The sequence below is a fragment of the Solanum pennellii genome, chromosome 3 (genome assembly GCF_001406875.1).
Source record: "Solanum pennellii chromosome 3, SPENNV200".
Classification (NCBI taxonomy): Eukaryota; Viridiplantae; Streptophyta; class Magnoliopsida; order Solanales; family Solanaceae; genus Solanum; species Solanum pennellii.
Genome location: NC_028639.1, coordinates 4,263,574 through 4,280,969, shown reverse-complemented (window position 1 = coordinate 4,280,969; position 17,396 = coordinate 4,263,574). Strand labels below are relative to the sequence as shown.

The window sequence follows — 17,396 nt, the reverse complement described above, 5'->3', positions numbered from 1 at the left end:
TGTTTATTTATTTAAAAGTTGGATAGTGAAAGTGCTTTTTTGTGCATTATGAAAATTGGAGGTCAAAGTTAAAATTTGAAGCCAAGTTTAGGGTCCAATATATGTATTATGCCAAAAATAAATACGTTTTTATATTTTGTACGTAAAATTAAAATTTTAAAATGTTTATTTTACCTTTAATATAATGATTTATAGTTATACAAACATCTATGACTTATTTTAAATCCTATATTTTTTTTTCATTTTTAAACTTTATACCAAATCAAATCACATCACATAAGTTGATCAGAATATGTAATCGATCAACTATATATTTTTTTTGAAACATCTCTTTCGTTTATTAAAAATACTCTAGAAAGAATTCTTGAAAACTATAAATTCCATTACAAATCATAATGGACAATAAGGGAAAAGCATATTCTTAACCTCTCCAAAGATGTATTTATCCAATCATTAATTCCAAATTGAATATCCTTTTTTTACCTAATCAAAATTAACACATAGTCCAAATGGGTCCCGCTTGTTTTTTTTTAGTTACGAAAAATGTTTTTTTATTCAACATTTTTTTAATAAAATTAATTATTATTATCTTGATTTTTAAATTCAAAAGGCAAATGAACAATATTGAAACAAAAAAAAATTATAAATAATCTCGTTAAAAGTGATAGCTAAAAAATATTGTGATAGCTAAGAAATCATAATGCTCTTATTACCAACATCATCTATAACAATATTCGTTTTGTTATATTAACTGTGTATTCTACAATATTAATTTTTCTTTTTTATGTTATGTTATAATTTATATTTTTTATAACATCATATTGTTATCATAATTTAAAAAAGAAAATATGCATTTTAATTTAATTTATATCCTTTAGAAATAACATGGTCTCCAAATGTTTTCCATGTGCTATATTGTGTAGATATTTAGCTGAAAACCAAACAGCAGAAGACTGAACTTCATCATTCATATCCGAGGTTTATTTTGATTGTTATTTAAATTTAATTTTATTATTTAAATTTATCTTAAAATAATAATTAAAAGTCTCATTTTGTGTAATCGTTAATTTATATCATTCAAATGTGGTAATATTAAAAGAGAAAAGAGTTTGAAATATATCTGATCTTTGACAAAAATTATTGTAACAATTTCAAACTTTAAGCAGGACCTATTATCCCTATACTATTTCATAGTGTATTTTAAAGATATATGTACTCACGTGGACAAGTTACTATTTATAATGATACAATATTTATGATGTCCACGTGGGCACATATATACCTTTAGAATACGCTATTCTCAAAGTGAGAATTGTTAAAATAATTACGATCAAAGATTGAATCTATTTCTGACTTTTTTTCCTACTAAAAATAATACAATACGATATTATAAATCAATACTTAACAATTATTCAAACAAAATGCAAATATTAATCAAAATTAAATTAGAAGACACGTTTATATACTGGGCGTATCAAAAAGAAATATGAGGACAAAAGAGGTTGTTGAAAATCCACATTGAAATCTAAATGGGTCCAACATGCTATATATTGTAGATATTTAGCTGAAAACCAAACAACACAATACTGAAATTTCATCATTGATTCACAAGAAGTCAACAAAAAAAAGATCATTTTTTTCTTCTTTTTCATATTTGATAAACTGAAGAAGAAGAAGAAGAAGAAGAAGAATGGGGTCAATAGCTAAAAAGGGGTTGCAGAATTACTTGATACAACTTCAGCAACTGGGCTTTGTGGAGGCTTGTGAGCCGGCCCGACCCATTACTGAAACCCTAGGTTAACTATTTGGTTTTCCTATAAATATGATCCTTGTATTTGTAATTCAAAAAAGTAGCACAAGTGAAATAAAAATCCTCCTGTTACAGTCGTGGAGTAGGGAAACCGAACCACGTTAAATTCTTGTGTGTCCCGTTTGTGTTCCGTTTCTCTTTTCTCTAGATTATTTGTGTGTGTTGTGTGTTTAATTCCCAACAATTGGTATCAGAGCGAGGTTTCAACAACATTGTAACACAAACTGTGAGAAATTGTCACCTAGGGTTCTTGTGTGAAGAACTGTGTGCAGGGAGGAGTAGCCGCCGTTACCGTGTGGGTAACCTCAAGCAGCAGCCGGCTAGGAGAACCGCGCAGGGTGCGAACAGCCGTCGTCCGTGTGCTGTCCGTCGCGCCGTTCCAGTGGCCGCCGCGTCGAGGAGCCTCAGATCCAGCCGCGAGCGTCCAGATCGTGAGCATCGTCCAAATCGCCGCCCGCTGTCTGTAGACGCCGTTAAGGGAATTGCCGAAGTCCTTTGAGATGGCAGAAGATGGGAAGTTCCGAATTGAGAAGTTCGATGGTACAGATTTCAGTTGGTGGAAGATGCAGATTGAAGATTTGCTGGTTCAGAAAGATTTGGACGTAGTGTTGGGTGACAAGCAAGGAAAATTGTCTGATGCAGAGTGGGCAGTTTTGGATCGGAAAGCTATGTCAGTTATCCGACTCTCGTTGACCAAGAATGTTGCGTTCAACATTCTTAAGGAGAAGACAGCGAAAGGCATCTTGGAAGCCTTGTCTAACATGTACGAGAAGCCATCTGCAGCAAACAAAATTTTTCTGATTAGAGAGTTGGTGAACACAAAGATGAAGGAAGGCAGTTCAGTTACCGAGCACATCAACTCATTGAATTCGATCTTAGCCAGACTTTTGTCAGTTGGCATTAAGTTCGATGATGAAGTTCAAGCTTTACTACTGTTATCATCATTGCCTGACAGTTGGTCCGGAACGGTTACAGCAGTTGCCAGTTCAGTGGGACCTAATGGATTCACCTTTGAGAAGATTCGTGATCTCGTTCTTGGCGAGGATGTCAGAAGAAGGAGTTCTGGAGAATCATCAGGTGATATGCTAAACGTCGTCAGAGGCAGAGGAAATAACAGAGGTAGTGGGAGCAGGAACCGAAGAAGGAGTCAGTCAAAGGCTCGGGATGGCTCAGGTGTAACATGTTGGAACTGCAAGGAGGTGGGGCATTTCAGGAATCAATGCCAGAAAGACAAACAAGTCAACATTGCAGAAGACAGCGTCAACGAGGATTTGTTTATCTGTTGCGCGGAGAGCAATGTGGATTCCTGGGTCATGGATTCTGGTGCTTCTTTTCACGCTACCCACAGCAGTGAAGCATTGCAGAATCTGGTTATTGGAGACTTTGGAAAGGTAAGGCTTGCAGACGATAGAGCTCTTGATGTTACGGGCATGGGTGACATGGTGCTGAAGACGCCAGTCGGTTTCTGGACCTTGAAGGATGTCAGAGTTGTTCCAAGCTTGACGAAAAGTTTGATTTCTGTTAGGCAGTTGGATGAACAGGGACATCATGTGAAGTTCGGAAATGGGCAGTGGAAGGTCGTGAGGGGCAATCTTGTCATGGCTCGTGGAACAAAAAGAGGATCGTTGTATATTGTCGGATTACCGTCTGAGGGAGTGACCGTCCCAGTTCAGAAGAAAAACAAAGTCCGGTTCACAGAATCTCGTGGGCAGAAGAAGGTTGTCTTTGCAAGAAAGAAACCCAGAGCCACAGGTCAGATTCAGGATGAACGAGCAAGGAAAGGTTCAGGAAGACCAGTCAGAGGCGTTCGTGGCAGTGGGAGCACCGGCCGTGCTTCAGCCAAGGCTCCTAGAAGACAGTGGGTCAAGAGAACCAGTATTCCAGCTGTTGATACGTCTCCAGAAAATTTCTTGCTGAGTATGGAGAGTGTTTGTTCTCAGGGAGTTCTAGGATCCGGCAGTTCGTGTCTCAAGTGGGAGCCGGTAGGGACCGAGGACGAGTCAAGGGCAGTTTCAGCCGTGACTGATGTGTTGAAGCTTCGGGGAGCTTCAACGGGCCTTTCAGTTGACTGATGAGAAGGCCGCTGTAGCAGGAGAGAGTTGAAAAAGATTACTAGAGATACAAGTGTTCTAAGTGGATGGCAGTTGAAATTCTTCAAGCCTCCAAGTGGGAGATTGTTGGGCTTTGTGGAGGCTTGTGAGCCGGCCCGACCCATTACTGAAACCCTAGGTTAACTATTTGGTTTTCCTATAAATATGATCCTTGTATTTGTAATTCAAAAAAGTAGCACAAGTGAAATAAAAATCCTCCTGTTACAGTCGTGGAGTAGGGAAACCGAACCACGTTAAATTCTTGTGTGTCCCGTTTGTGTTCCGTTTCTCTTTTCTCTAGATTATTTGTGTGTGTTGTGTGTTTAATTCCCAACATTAAGAACAAAGGTCTCACCTTTTTTTCACTTTCTTGATTTTTTCTGTTTTTTTTTTTTTGGTTCTATACTTTCAATTTTGTCTAATTTGTGCAGTGGGTTTTGGTTATTTTGAGCTGTTAAGTTCAATTTATGATGTGGGTGTTGCAATTTTAGAACTGAGATCTCTATCTTGATTTTTCGAGTGTCATACTTGAAATAGTATTATTAAACTATCACCAACTATTTATCAAAATATATTTCAAATGGTCAATTGTTCACTTTTTTCGTGTGTTTTAATAGTAGGTGATAGTTCAGATACGAAGCTCGAAAAAATTAGAATACTTTAGGTGTGATTTCTACTCTTTCACTCTACTTCTTTTCCTTATATTTTAATAGGTGGAAGATTTAGCTCTGTTCTCTATGAGTTTTGCAAAGGATAGTTGATTTTTGGTTTGGTAAAAGAAAGAACTTTTGGGTTGCAAAGCAACGACTAGCTTAAAAATATACTACATCAATTTTAATTTGTTTATTTGGTTTTGACGTAACACGGAGTTTATGAAAGTAAGAAAGACTTTTGAATTTTGTGATCTTGAACTAAAGATATGTAAAATGTACAAAAATGTCATTTAATTTTGTGGTGTCAAACATGTAACGTGGAAAGTTGAAATTAAAGAGTTGTCTAAAAAGGACAAAAAGACATTCTTTTTGAAATGAACTATAAAGGGAAGTATGACAAACAAAATAAATGGAGGGATTAGTAGTTTTATACTTTTAACTCTAATGACATCATGACACTTAAGGGTGTGAGCTAATGGTTACTGACGTTAGAAATTGTTCATGGTGAACCATAGAGGCTAATAATTAGGTGATTTCTTTTTATCCGTCTAAATCTTGACATATAGAGTATTTTTGCCAGTGGGAGGTAGCAACCATGCAGTTGATCGTTGAGGTGTGTCTAAGTTGGCTGAACACCATCCTTATTCGATTTATTTTAGTTCAACTATGATGAATCTCACTGCATTATATTGGAATCCGGCGTAGTGAGTAAAGAGGTTTATCACACATCTCCATTTGTATGTGGGGATATCAATGGACTTGAATTGAATGGAATGATGTAGAAGGTTTATATAGTTGAATTTAACTAGTTTGATCTTGAGATGTAGTTGATCGAGTTGATGGTTAGCTTGTGTGTAAAGCCTTTTAGCTTGATTGGTATTGTGATTTTATTTTTTTAGTTTCTAAATTTTGTAATTTGTAATTGCAGGCGATAACAGCTGCAGTTTTGTCAGCTATCAGTGATATAGTGGCTCAGAAGATCACTGGCATTAAGAGACTTCAAATGAGACGCCTTCTTCTGAAAGTGGTAACTGTTTGAATTCCTTCATTGTTTCCCTTTCCCTTTTGTGTTTATACTGTGAAGTGTAGTTGGCTTTGAGAAATCTGTTTGACTTATCAACTTCATTGTGCCATAATCTTCTCATACTATGTTGCTCGGACTCTTCAAAGAAGCTGACGGATGCGTGTTGGATCATCCAAAAGTAGTGTTGTTTTGGAGGACCTGACATGGGTGCGGCAAGACTTTTGGAGAATCTGAGCAACATAGTTCTCATATGAGCATGAACATAATATGCATACAATATATAGCTTTGATGAATCTCAAGGAGTTTCCTTTTATTGAATATCTGTAAACGCATGATAATTTGATTAATGTCTCTCATTAGTAAGGGCAGTTTCTGGAGTTAGACGGTCCTGCAGCAATTCAACATTTTCTTCTTATTCTGCATCCTCTTTCTTGAAGCAAGGCAAAATGCTACCAGTAGAATACTTTTTTGACTCTGCCCTGATCTTATTCACGACTTATCGGTATTCTGATTAATTTGATTAAGATTAACCTAATTCTGTTGCGCACTGTCCTAGTCCCTTATGCTGCATTGCCTGCTATAGGTCATTTGTAGCCTAAGTTGTGCGGACTCTTCACTTTCGATGCCGCACCTGTGTCGAATTCTCCAAAAATACACTACTTTTAGATAATATGACATGCACCCGTTGACATTTTTGAAAAGACCGAGTAACATAGGTTTTAGCCTCTTTGTACCTTCTCATTGAAGACATCATGTAGTGAAGTAAGACTAAGAAAACAATACCTTCTTAGCGTGCTGTTTACCTTTAGTCTAACCCGTACTCTCATCCAAGCTCATTTTGATAAAGCATTTTGTTGTTCGTATTTGTTGGGGAAAATCTCGTCTACAAGAAGTATACTAAAATGTGGAAAACCATCAATCGTATGATTCTTTACAAAGACATCCATTCAATCTATATACTAATAGGACTGCCATCAATGGTCATCTCATTATTTACTCAAATTTTCTGCAGACTCTCTGAAATTTTTTAACTAAACACAAACCTTCTAGCATGTCTCAATAAAATGGGATTGTAAAAACTGGATAACTTCCTTCGCCACACTTAAACTATATTGGGATCTGGAGAATTGCAGGTGTGTGTTGGATCATCCAAAAGCTATGCAGTTTTAGAGGATACGGCATGATCATGACAACATTTTGGAGTGTCCGAGAAACATAGCTTAGTAATGTACTGTATAACTAAATCAGAAGGATAGGAAAAGGTAACTAAAAGTGATATGAAATGATGCTTAAAAAAATTTTCATATATTTTTAGCTGCTCTGCTGTTCTGTTTACGAAAACAGAACAAACAACAGCCAATAAGCACATATTAGGATTTTTAACTTACGAGACTTGGTCCAGTTGTAGTGCTTAGTCAGGTTTACTTCCATCTCAAGATTCATTTTTGATACGGCACTTATTATCTGAATCATGTATCCTTTGTATGTAATTTCGGGTTGTGCATATAAGTTGCTATCTGGGATTGTTATTGCCTACATGCAGCTTTTTGGCTTTGCCTATCTTGGACCATTTGGTCATTTTCTTCACTTATTGCTGGACAAGCTTTTCAAAGGGAAGAAAGACACAGCAACTGTTGCAAAAAAGGTACCGAAAACCCTTCTTTGGATAATTTACAATAAGTATCTGAAAAGAAAAGGTTCCAGATCATCCTGTACTTATTGGCTCTCATAACATCCTTTTGTGTCACATTTCACTTCACTCTTCCTTTTTTTTCAGTTAAAAGATTATTTTCAGCAATGATTTATAATGATAGAAATCCTTCGCTATATAACCATTTGGTCATCAAACTGTATTTCCAGTTGGAGAAAACTCTAAACGAACGAGTAGATTAGTTGTTCATTTTGATAATTCGAGTGGCATTGTAATTGTTTCAGGTGGTTCTGGAACAAGTGACATCTTCTCCTTGGAATAACTTGCTTTTCATGATATACTATGGATTAGTTATTGAAAGTAAGTTTTTGCCAAGCTACAACTATCTTTGCAACTTAACTATGTCACAGATTAGATGTTGCTTTTGCAACTAAGCACGCGAATAGATAGATTGAGTTTATGAAAATTGGAACCTGAATTACCGACTCAGACAGCATTATCACGTCCATCTAACTGTAGCTAGAGGAAACAAGATAATCCGAAATACTGTTGAGAATCATGAGGCTTCATGTTCAAATCTCAATAGAAGCAAAAACACTAGGCAATATCTTCTCATCGATCTGAAGTAAACACTACTCAAATAATCCCTCTATATTACCCTTCTTTTCGCCTTCAAACCAAGCACTGCACCAGTTATGGAAGCATACACAAGTTTGACATCATTACATTGCTAGTAGGTATTGTTTTGGTAAAGTGAAGGGGTAATATTTGTGCAAAACAGATCTGTCTTCAGGAATCCATAAAGTACCTGCTATAAGTCTTCTTTCATTACCTAGAAGTATAATTATAAGGTCTCCGTTTCAAATCCTAACGAGACAACAAAATACTAGGTGATTTCTTCCCATCCGTCTAAACCTTGGCCGAGTTATCCGGCTATTTGTGTTGAGGTGCGGGGAAACTGGCCTAGACACCTCTGTCATGAAAAAAAATAATAAATCATATGTATACACTACGAGGCTTTGTGTTGATGGTATCTTTATTATGTACAGGTAGACCCTGGATCCAGGTGAAGTCTAATATTAAGAGGGAATATCCAAAAGTGCAGTATACGTCTTGGACGGTTTGTCAAATCCCCCCTCTTTCGAGTTCAAAGCTGATTTTTTTCTGTTCTATAGTGAATTCTAACTGAATTTATCATTCAAAACTATACAGTTTTGGCCCGTCGTGGGTTGGATTAATCACCAGTATGTGCCACTTCAGTTCCGAGTCATCTTTCACAGCATTGTGGCATGTGGCTGGTATGCTACATTTACCTATACTTGTTACTGGTTCCGATATGTTCAACTTCGTTCCCACCTCAATGATTTCACAATATCGTTGATATATCCTTTCTCATCTTCGATTTGTAGGGGGATTTTCTTGAATCTACGTGCAAGATCGATGGCATTAAAGAAAGCTTGAAAGTCTCAAAGTTGCAAACCGGACATGGCAACATGTTCATATGTAGTAAACGTTGCTCGTTCTCTCAGCTACTAGTGGCTTATGTAGTGATCGACATTTCCTATGTACCTTGTATTTTTATTTTTTGGTTATAGTTTTCTTGAATAGTAGTGCTCTTTTATCAAAAAGATTGATAGTCATAGAACTCCATTTTAGTTGATGATTGGCCTATTATGACTACAAGGCTTATTATAAGGGATAATATAATTTATTTGATGTGGCAATTACTGTTGTATATTTGTCCTGAATTTCTTACCATGAATGAGTTTTCTTTTTCCTAAAAGGAAACCATAAAGTCTTCATATTTGGTTAGTCTTTTTCTTGTAGAAAAATGTTTAGGACTTGATAAAGAGGCTCGTTTCTTCTAACTTAATCGACATTCACAATGTAGTCTTAAGAGTTTTAAGAGTTTTTTGTTGGACACAAGTGATACGTTATCACTTGTGTGAACCTCTTTGTATTCCCAGTGAATTGGGTAGATTATCTCTTTTTATATGCTATATAATGAATTGCTCATCTCCTTTGTCGATGTAGGTCGGTTGATTGAACCGCGTTAAATCTTTGTGTCTTTTGGTATATTTTTCGTTTTTCTTCTTACTCATGGTCTATCGAGGACTGTTTTGTTAGCTTCCGTATGACACCTAATTATTTCGATCCTAACAATGAACACTCTTTGTAAATGTGCCTGAAACCTATATCGATATTGGATCCAATACCAAATTAAGTAATGCGGGTAAAAATTTTACCACTCTTTGTTATTAAGTTGTTGCTCGATCTGATTTGCATAACAACGTCCATTAATCAAGTCTTGTTGTTCTTGAATTGATCTTCCTTTTTTGAAAGATGTTGATGAAGAAAATGTGGTTGATTGATTCAAGAAAGTTGAAGATTGAAAAGTTGTCATTGTTTTAGAATGAAAAAGGTGAATTTTCTTAAAAGAAAAATGTGTTTGTTTATAGTGATTTGAATGTGTTTGTGATTATAAGAAAAGAGGGTGAGAATATGATTTGAATGTCATAACTAATAAAATATTATTTAAATACAATTTTTTTTTTAGAAATTCATACTAAAAATTTATTATCTGCGTAACATCAATAATGAATATCATAATATTATACATAGTACATTTTTTTTAATTATAAAATAACACTTACCAAACGATTTCTTATTTTACGTGACACACTTAATTTTTGAAGAGTTTAAAGGGTATTTATTTTATATATATATTTTAAATATTAAATTATTAATTATTATGATTTAATTTATGATATTTTTTAATAATCTATATTTTAAAACTAATCCTAAATCCCCCCCACCCCACATCAAATATTGTTCATGTGAAGTGACTCACTTAAGTAGGTCTTTGTCACTTGTTAGCCAATGAGATTAGAGAGTTTAAACAAAGTTTAGCTGTAAAGCTAATCTCCTTTACCATGAGTCTATTCTTTGTGCTTTTTAATATTATTTTATGTATAGGTGGGTAACTAAATTTTTGTGATTTCACTGTTCGATATTCGATATTTATATTGCGATTCGATTGAATTAGTTTTAGTATTTAACACTCTACTATATTTCCTTAGGATTAGTGTTTAATATATATCACTTTGTTCTTAGGTGAATATTAGTTACATGTCAATTTCGATATCAAATATTAAATAATATATCAGGTAAAAATTTAAAAAAATATGGAAGTTTCTAACTATAAAATTACATGCATAAAATGCACTAAGAACCAAGTCATAACAAAAAATAATAAAAATCAAAATGTTTACGAGATGTGTAGGTTTTTAATCATTATCAAAGGTTTTAAACTCAAATTTTGATTAACAAATTATCGTATTTAGTAGTCCTAGAAATTCCTAATATAACTTTGAATTAATTAAGCTTTAGTAAAATATTGAACATCAATGGAAAAAGATAATCTTAATGCATAGAATAACTATATTGAGGAGTAAGGAAAGAGCTAGGAACAAAGAAAATAATATTTTGTGTATGATAAATTCATAATATTAATCAAATCAGATATAATGGACAACTCAAAAAGTAGAATCGCCAATATGGGTTACGCTCATTGTGCTGGTCTAGCCTAATTCATAATTTCATAGGGTTTGTGCTAAAATTTTTGGAGCTTATTACAAATTTTTCTTTTAACCTGATTTGAATAAACTTGCTGATTTGTGGGACCTGAGAAATGCAAATAGAGGCGGTTTGTGAGTCAAATTAAAATTAATTAAAAAAATAAAATAGAGTACTCAAAATAACAAGAGTCTAAACCAAAACCTAAAAAAAATCTTCAATATTAGAATATTTTAATACAATATATTTATAAAATATGTATTACATAAAATAAAAATTCCCTAAAGTTTCTATGGAACACTACCTAAGTCGTAGCCTATAAAATATTGTCATAGTTTTATGTTTTATTATGATCATTGGAAAATAATTAGGTTAGTATATATATTTAGGTATTTATAATTTTACTTGAAATCAAACTTAATAAATATTATAAAGATATTTTTTGTGAATTTGATCAACATATAGAAACACTAACATCATGTAATTTTGTCTTGTCGATATTATGATAATATTTTTAAATTATATTTTGATCTATAAATTTATTTTAAAAAATTACACTTTTAAAAAAGTTGGGCTAGCCCAACACAATCCGTACAAGTGGGTTAGACTGATCGTTTTTTGCCCCACAAAAAATGGGTCAGCACAACATGATCCAACAAATTTTAAAGTCTATATATATTAGGGCAACTTTCACATATAGCAAATAAAAAAAATCATATTTGTATGCTATAGCAAAGTTTGCATAATTGCGCTCCATAGAAAACATAGAAACTGTATAATTCGCTATACATATACAGTTGAAGCAAATTGTATAAAACGAAGTGTATAAAATAAGAAAGAGAAAGACACTTGGGCAGAGAACTGTATAAGACGAAGTGTATAAAACGAATTGTATTATTATAAGTGTATAGAACGATTATATACAATTTGAATTTGTATAAAATGAGAAAGAGAGAAAGACAAAAGAGACTTGACAAGGAATATACAATTGAATCGAATTGTATAAAACGAGAAATAGAGAAATTAGATACAGTTTGAAAATTGTATAAAACGAGAAAGAGAGAAAGGCAAAAGAAACTGGGCAGTGGAGTATTTTTATTGTATAATTATAAGTGTATAGGACGAAAATATATGTACTTGCATGTGTATATACAATTTTCTCACGCTTTATACAAATAGAAACGCAATTTATACATTTCGCTTCTGTTTGTATAAGTGAGAAAGGCGAGGGTGGCGAGCGAGATTTGGGAGAGTGGCGAGCGAGATCTGAAAGAGGGGAGAGAGGGGAACAAAAATATATGTATTTATACAATTTTCTCTACTTTATACAATTAGAACAATTTTTATACACTTGTGTTTGTATAAAAAGTGAGGAAGCGAGCGAGAGATTGGAGGAGAGTGGCGAGCGAGATATTTGGGAGAGAGGAGCCTGACAAGTTTTTGCAAACGTTTGCTATGGAGCACAATTAAATTAAACCCTAGTTACTCCATTTATTTTAGGTTATTAGTTTGCTATTATATACAATTTTCCCTATATATTAACCCAAATAAAATAGATCAACTCATATTAACAGCAATATATATATATATATATATATATATATATGTATATATATATATATATATGCTTTTTCCGATTTTACCTTTTCCACTAATATCATGATCCATTTTAATAAAAAAAAGTTTGGGTATACATCCCATTTTAATAATTAATATAATTACGTATATAATAAACATTAGGTTATAGCAAATGAGATTAGAGAGTTTAAACAAAGTTTATTTGTACGTAAAGGTAATCTCCTTTTTACCAAATGAGTCTTTTCTTTGTGCAACTTAATATTGTTTTCTGTTAAATGTGTGACATATTTTCCGATTTTATATAGTTGATATTTGATATTTGATACTTATGATATGGTTCAGTTAAATTTAGTTCGAGAAAGAAAGTATCAAATAGGAGTAAAGTAAAGTATTTCTTATAAAAGATGATGTCGTACTTAGCACTCCATTATATACCATTCTTGACGGTTCTCATTTGATATATCAGTTTGATGGCATATATATTTTAATTAAGTGAATGTAAGGTAATTAGATTAATTACATGTTATTAACTCTTTTTTTCCCCTCTTAACTGATCGTCCTTTTTGACTTGTTAAATAGTAATATTTTCACATAATTTCTAAAAGATGTATTGGCTATAAAATTTCATCCGTTAATAAAGTTATGATAAAATGATAAATTCTCCTACATTTTTATTCAGAAACTTCAAATTTAAATTATATAAAATTGTTATCCTTATTAAAGATTGTTTTATCTTTAATATAGAATTTTTGGACTTGAAAATTATACTAAAGTCATAACAATTACTGGTCAAAGTAAGTAGGCAAAAATAATTTCTTTTGACCCTCCAAATACTAAATATTGCCACAGAAATTTCAAAAGGAAGCATAGTAAATAAAATTTAGCCGATTATAAATATTCATATTCATTTTTATTGTTAAATATAATATTGTAACGATCATATTATTATCGTTAATTTATTTATTTATCGTACGGATGGAAGTAATATTCTTTGTATGATAATTTCTTGGATAACATTAATCATAATATATAGTGGGTGACTCAAAAAGATATATCCTTATTTTAAAAAAAAAAAAAACAAAAAAACTTTAGGTTCTTTTCCACTAATATCATATGGTCCACTTTAATATTTTATTTTTGGGTATACATACCATTTTAATAATTAATTACTATAGCAAACATCAGATTATTAGGTTTGAATTAGGTTGTTGTCATTATCATTCTTTGTTTGTAACATTGTAGTACAAGGGCCCTCAATTGGTTTTTGTACTTGTCAATTTGAAAAAATTATATATAATAACAAATTATTAAATTAGATTAAATATTATAAATATTGTTTAATTTAATTGTCACCTTTAGCAAATAGTTGTCATTTGCCACTCTTCCTAGGTTTCTAGCACGCTACTCTTGTCAGTCTCTCCCTCGCTTTTATACAAACACAATGTATAAATTGCGTTTGTATTTGTATATAATGAGAGAAAAGTATATATACAAATACAAATAAATATATTTTCATCTTATACACTTATAATTATATAAATACAGATCTTCCTTTGGCCAACTCTCTTTTGCCTTTCTCGCTTTATACAAACACATATTATACAAATTATACTGTATAATTTGTGTTGTATAAAGAGAAAGAGAGATTTGATATACAAATATTTTATTTCAATTAAATTGTATACAAATTTAAATTTTATGCAGATATAGAAACACATAAAATTGAATTGAGAGGTTGCCATGATCTGCCAGCGAAATTATACAAATTTGAAGCTCCTAAGACACGTGTCTTTTTCTTAACATTGTCAAGCCACCCCTGATCGAATACAATGATGAATTATATTTCACGATTTCATATAAAATAAAATATGTATAATTTTTGAGTAATTTATGTATTACTATTTTATACCGAATAAAAGATGAAACAATTAATATGAAAATTGATTAGTGAAGGAAAAATAACATAATTTAGATATACTTCATTACTATATATGTTATTACCTATACTTTCAAGATATTATGTATCTTAATACTTATTAACAGGTTCCATCATATATTGAAACATATGCACTTAGATACATGTATTATTGCTATCAGATATATACTAAAATATAACAGTGAGAGAGACAAGCGATATGGGGAGGACGGTGATTGAGATTCATTATGTATTCAGTTACATTAGATTTACATGTGAATCACTTTAGATACATACATATGTATGTATGTGATGTAATTCACATGTATCTGTAGCCAGTGCGATTTGCATGTATTAGATATATATGAGAATGACAAGCGAGATGAGAGAGGGGGGGGGGAAGTTATCTCTCCCAAATACATGCGAATTCACTTGAATACAATGTATCTAGAATAAATTACACCTAATTTTGATCTCATGTATCTGCTGGATTCGAAAGAATCGAGGCATCATTCGGAAACTTACAATTGCAAATGATATGACGATAAATTAGACGACACATAAAATTGTACCAAAAGAAACATATATTATAATATCGTCAATTGATCTATACAATTACAAACTTATATTAAACATAGAAACTGTAGAAAGAAATGTCATAAACAGAACTTTTAAATGTGTACATTGTATGAATGCTATTTTACGGGTTTCAAACGTTTCCACCAAGAAATAAATAAACCAAATATGGAAGATAATCTTTTTTTTTCTTCAGAAAAAGTAAAAGCAATTATAGTATTACTCTGGCTTTTCTTCAAGAGAAAAGTAAAACTCAAATATGGTAAGAAAATGAGGATAAAATCTTAACAGTATTTTGAGATACATGTATTTTGGACGTATTTGGACACAACAAAATTTGATAAAATACACAATACTATAAACTGGAATATATATATACCAAAATTTATGTAAGTTGCCTATAACTTAACTCTGGATTTATAATGTCTGTGAAACCCTAACCAATAACTAAAGATAATGTACAAAACCGATTGAATCAAAAAAGATAAATATAATCCTTGACCATTGAGAGTTGCCACATGATTTTTTTTTTTTTAATTTAGCTTTATATATATGGGCAACTCTGATAATCTGTTGACTTGTAACGTCATGGACTTTGTTCAAGAAAACTAGGATAAGCAGGATATACTTATCAGAAACTAATACACGTCACTTATATAGGTGGTTGTTAATTAGTGTTATAACAATAATTAGGTAGCAAATTTATTAAAACAAATTAAATATTTATGTGGCCTAGCTTATCCATAACATCATTTATATAATCATATATAGTTGAGAATTTCATATTCTTTAAATTCTTTGCGAACCTAATTATATATAGGGTAATTGTATCTAATCAGCCATTTGATCTAGCTTAATTTTTGGGCTAAGAAGGTTAAAAATAAACAAAAACTAAATTATTTATTAATAAGAAAGTACAATTAATGTAAAAAAAAAAAGAAAGAAGTAATATTTGAATCCTGCTTATACATTGTCGTAGAAAATATTTGAATAACGTGAACTGTTAATTCATAATTAAACAAATCTTTTCTATAAGAAAAACAATAGTAACAAATTTAAATAATGCGAAATTAGCAAGTCAAATTGAGGGTAACTATGATGAGTCGATGATTAGACGAGTTCGGAGTCTAAAGGGCATAAAATGTTAACAAAAATTTCAAAATAGTATATGAATAATTATTTTAATCAAAAGGGCAAAATCGCTGAACGGGCACGATTTCGCTCGCCGAAAAAAGTAAAATCGATGCCTTTGCAGCGATTCCCAAAACAAATTTTTGTTAATGATTTTTAATAAATCGCTTGCCTAATCAGCGATTTCTTTAATTTTTTAAATTATTTATTAAAAAAAAAAACTAAGAGCAAATCGCTGCAAGGGCAGCGATTTGTCTCCAAATTGTTTTTTTATTTTTTCCAATCAATTTTTTATCTTTTTATTTTTTACAATTTTTAAAATTAAATTTTAAATTTTTTAAAGAAATTTTAATTTTAAATTTTTCTACTACTTATTCCAAAATAAATTTTTTTAATGATTTTTTAAAATAAGTATCAGTCAAAAGTTTTCTAAAAAATTGATTTAAAAAAATTGGAGACAAATCGCTGCACTTGCAGCGATTTGTTTTATTTTAAATAAAAAATTAAGAAAATCGCTATTTAGGGAGCAATATATAAAAAAATCATTAAAAAAAATATTTTAGAAATCGCTGCCAAGGCAGCGATTTGTTTTTATCAAATTTTCTCCGACGACAGAAATCGCTCATCTTCTAGTGATTTTGCCCCTTTGGTTAAAATAAAAATTCATATACCGTTTTAAATTTTTTATTAACATTTTATACCCTTTAGGCTCCGGACTCATGATTAGACTAAGCTCTTCTAATTTTCTCATGGTTTATAAAAAAAATTAATCCATTTTATAGCCTTATTGCTAGTTCATTATTTTTCATCATTTAGTTGATGTACACATAATTATTTGATAGTACTAAATTTGTTTATGTCCAACAATTTGGGGCTAATAAAGTTGCTAGACCAATCATTCGACCCTTTGGTATCACCTAGGGTCATATATATTATACTTTCACCATAACTTGAAGAAAGAAAATTAATTGACTTTTTTTTTATTTGGGGGGGGGGGGGNAAACAAAGTTGAGTTATTTCTTAGTGCTTTTAATGGTTTGACTTTATATATATAAAAAAAAAAACTACAAAGTGCAAATGCTTTTTGTGAAATACGTCATTAGTCACTTGCATTTGATCCATAAGTAAATAATTACATTATTTTATCGGAGAAATTAATTCAACTTCTATACTGTAGGGGTGAACATAAATACAACAATTACCAACCTAAACCAAAATTTATATGGTACAAGAAGTTTAAAGTTTGATATTCGATATTTACTTTTAATTATTCATTTACAAAATTAAATTTTGAAAATATCAAATTAAATACTGAACATCCAACTTTAAATAAATTGTTTAACATATATATGGGAAGAAGTAACAAGTGAATATATATATATATATATATA

General features: G+C 31.6%; 1 protein-coding gene across 1 annotated transcript; it reads left to right on the top strand.

Annotated features, from left to right (window-relative positions):
* Positions 1-1,553: 1,553 nt before the first annotated feature.
* Positions 1,554-8,987, top strand: LOC107014090 (peroxisomal membrane protein PMP22-like). The gene is made up of 9 exons (XM_027915383.1): positions 1,554-1,745; positions 1,790-1,794; positions 4,237-4,248; positions 5,482-5,580; positions 7,122-7,223; positions 7,514-7,589; positions 8,279-8,349; positions 8,442-8,527; positions 8,639-8,987. Exons 1-9 carry the CDS (start codon positions 1,691-1,693, stop codon positions 8,688-8,690), a joined length of 558 nt encoding a protein of 185 aa, XP_027771184.1. The 5' UTR covers positions 1,554-1,690; the 3' UTR covers positions 8,691-8,987.
* The last annotated feature ends 8,409 nt before the right edge of the window (positions 8,988-17,396 follow it).

Coding starts and splice junctions, on each gene's coding strand:
- LOC107014090 (XM_027915383.1), top strand. CDS start 1,691: ATGGGGTCAATAGCTAAAAAGGGGTTGCAGAATTACTTGATACAACTT. Junction 5,581..7,121: donor GACGCCTTCTTCTGAAAGTG/GTAACTGTTTGA, acceptor GCCTACATGCAG/CTTTTTGGCTTTGCCTATCT. Junction 7,224..7,513: donor CAGCAACTGTTGCAAAAAAG/GTACCGAAAACC, acceptor TAATTGTTTCAG/GTGGTTCTGGAACAAGTGAC.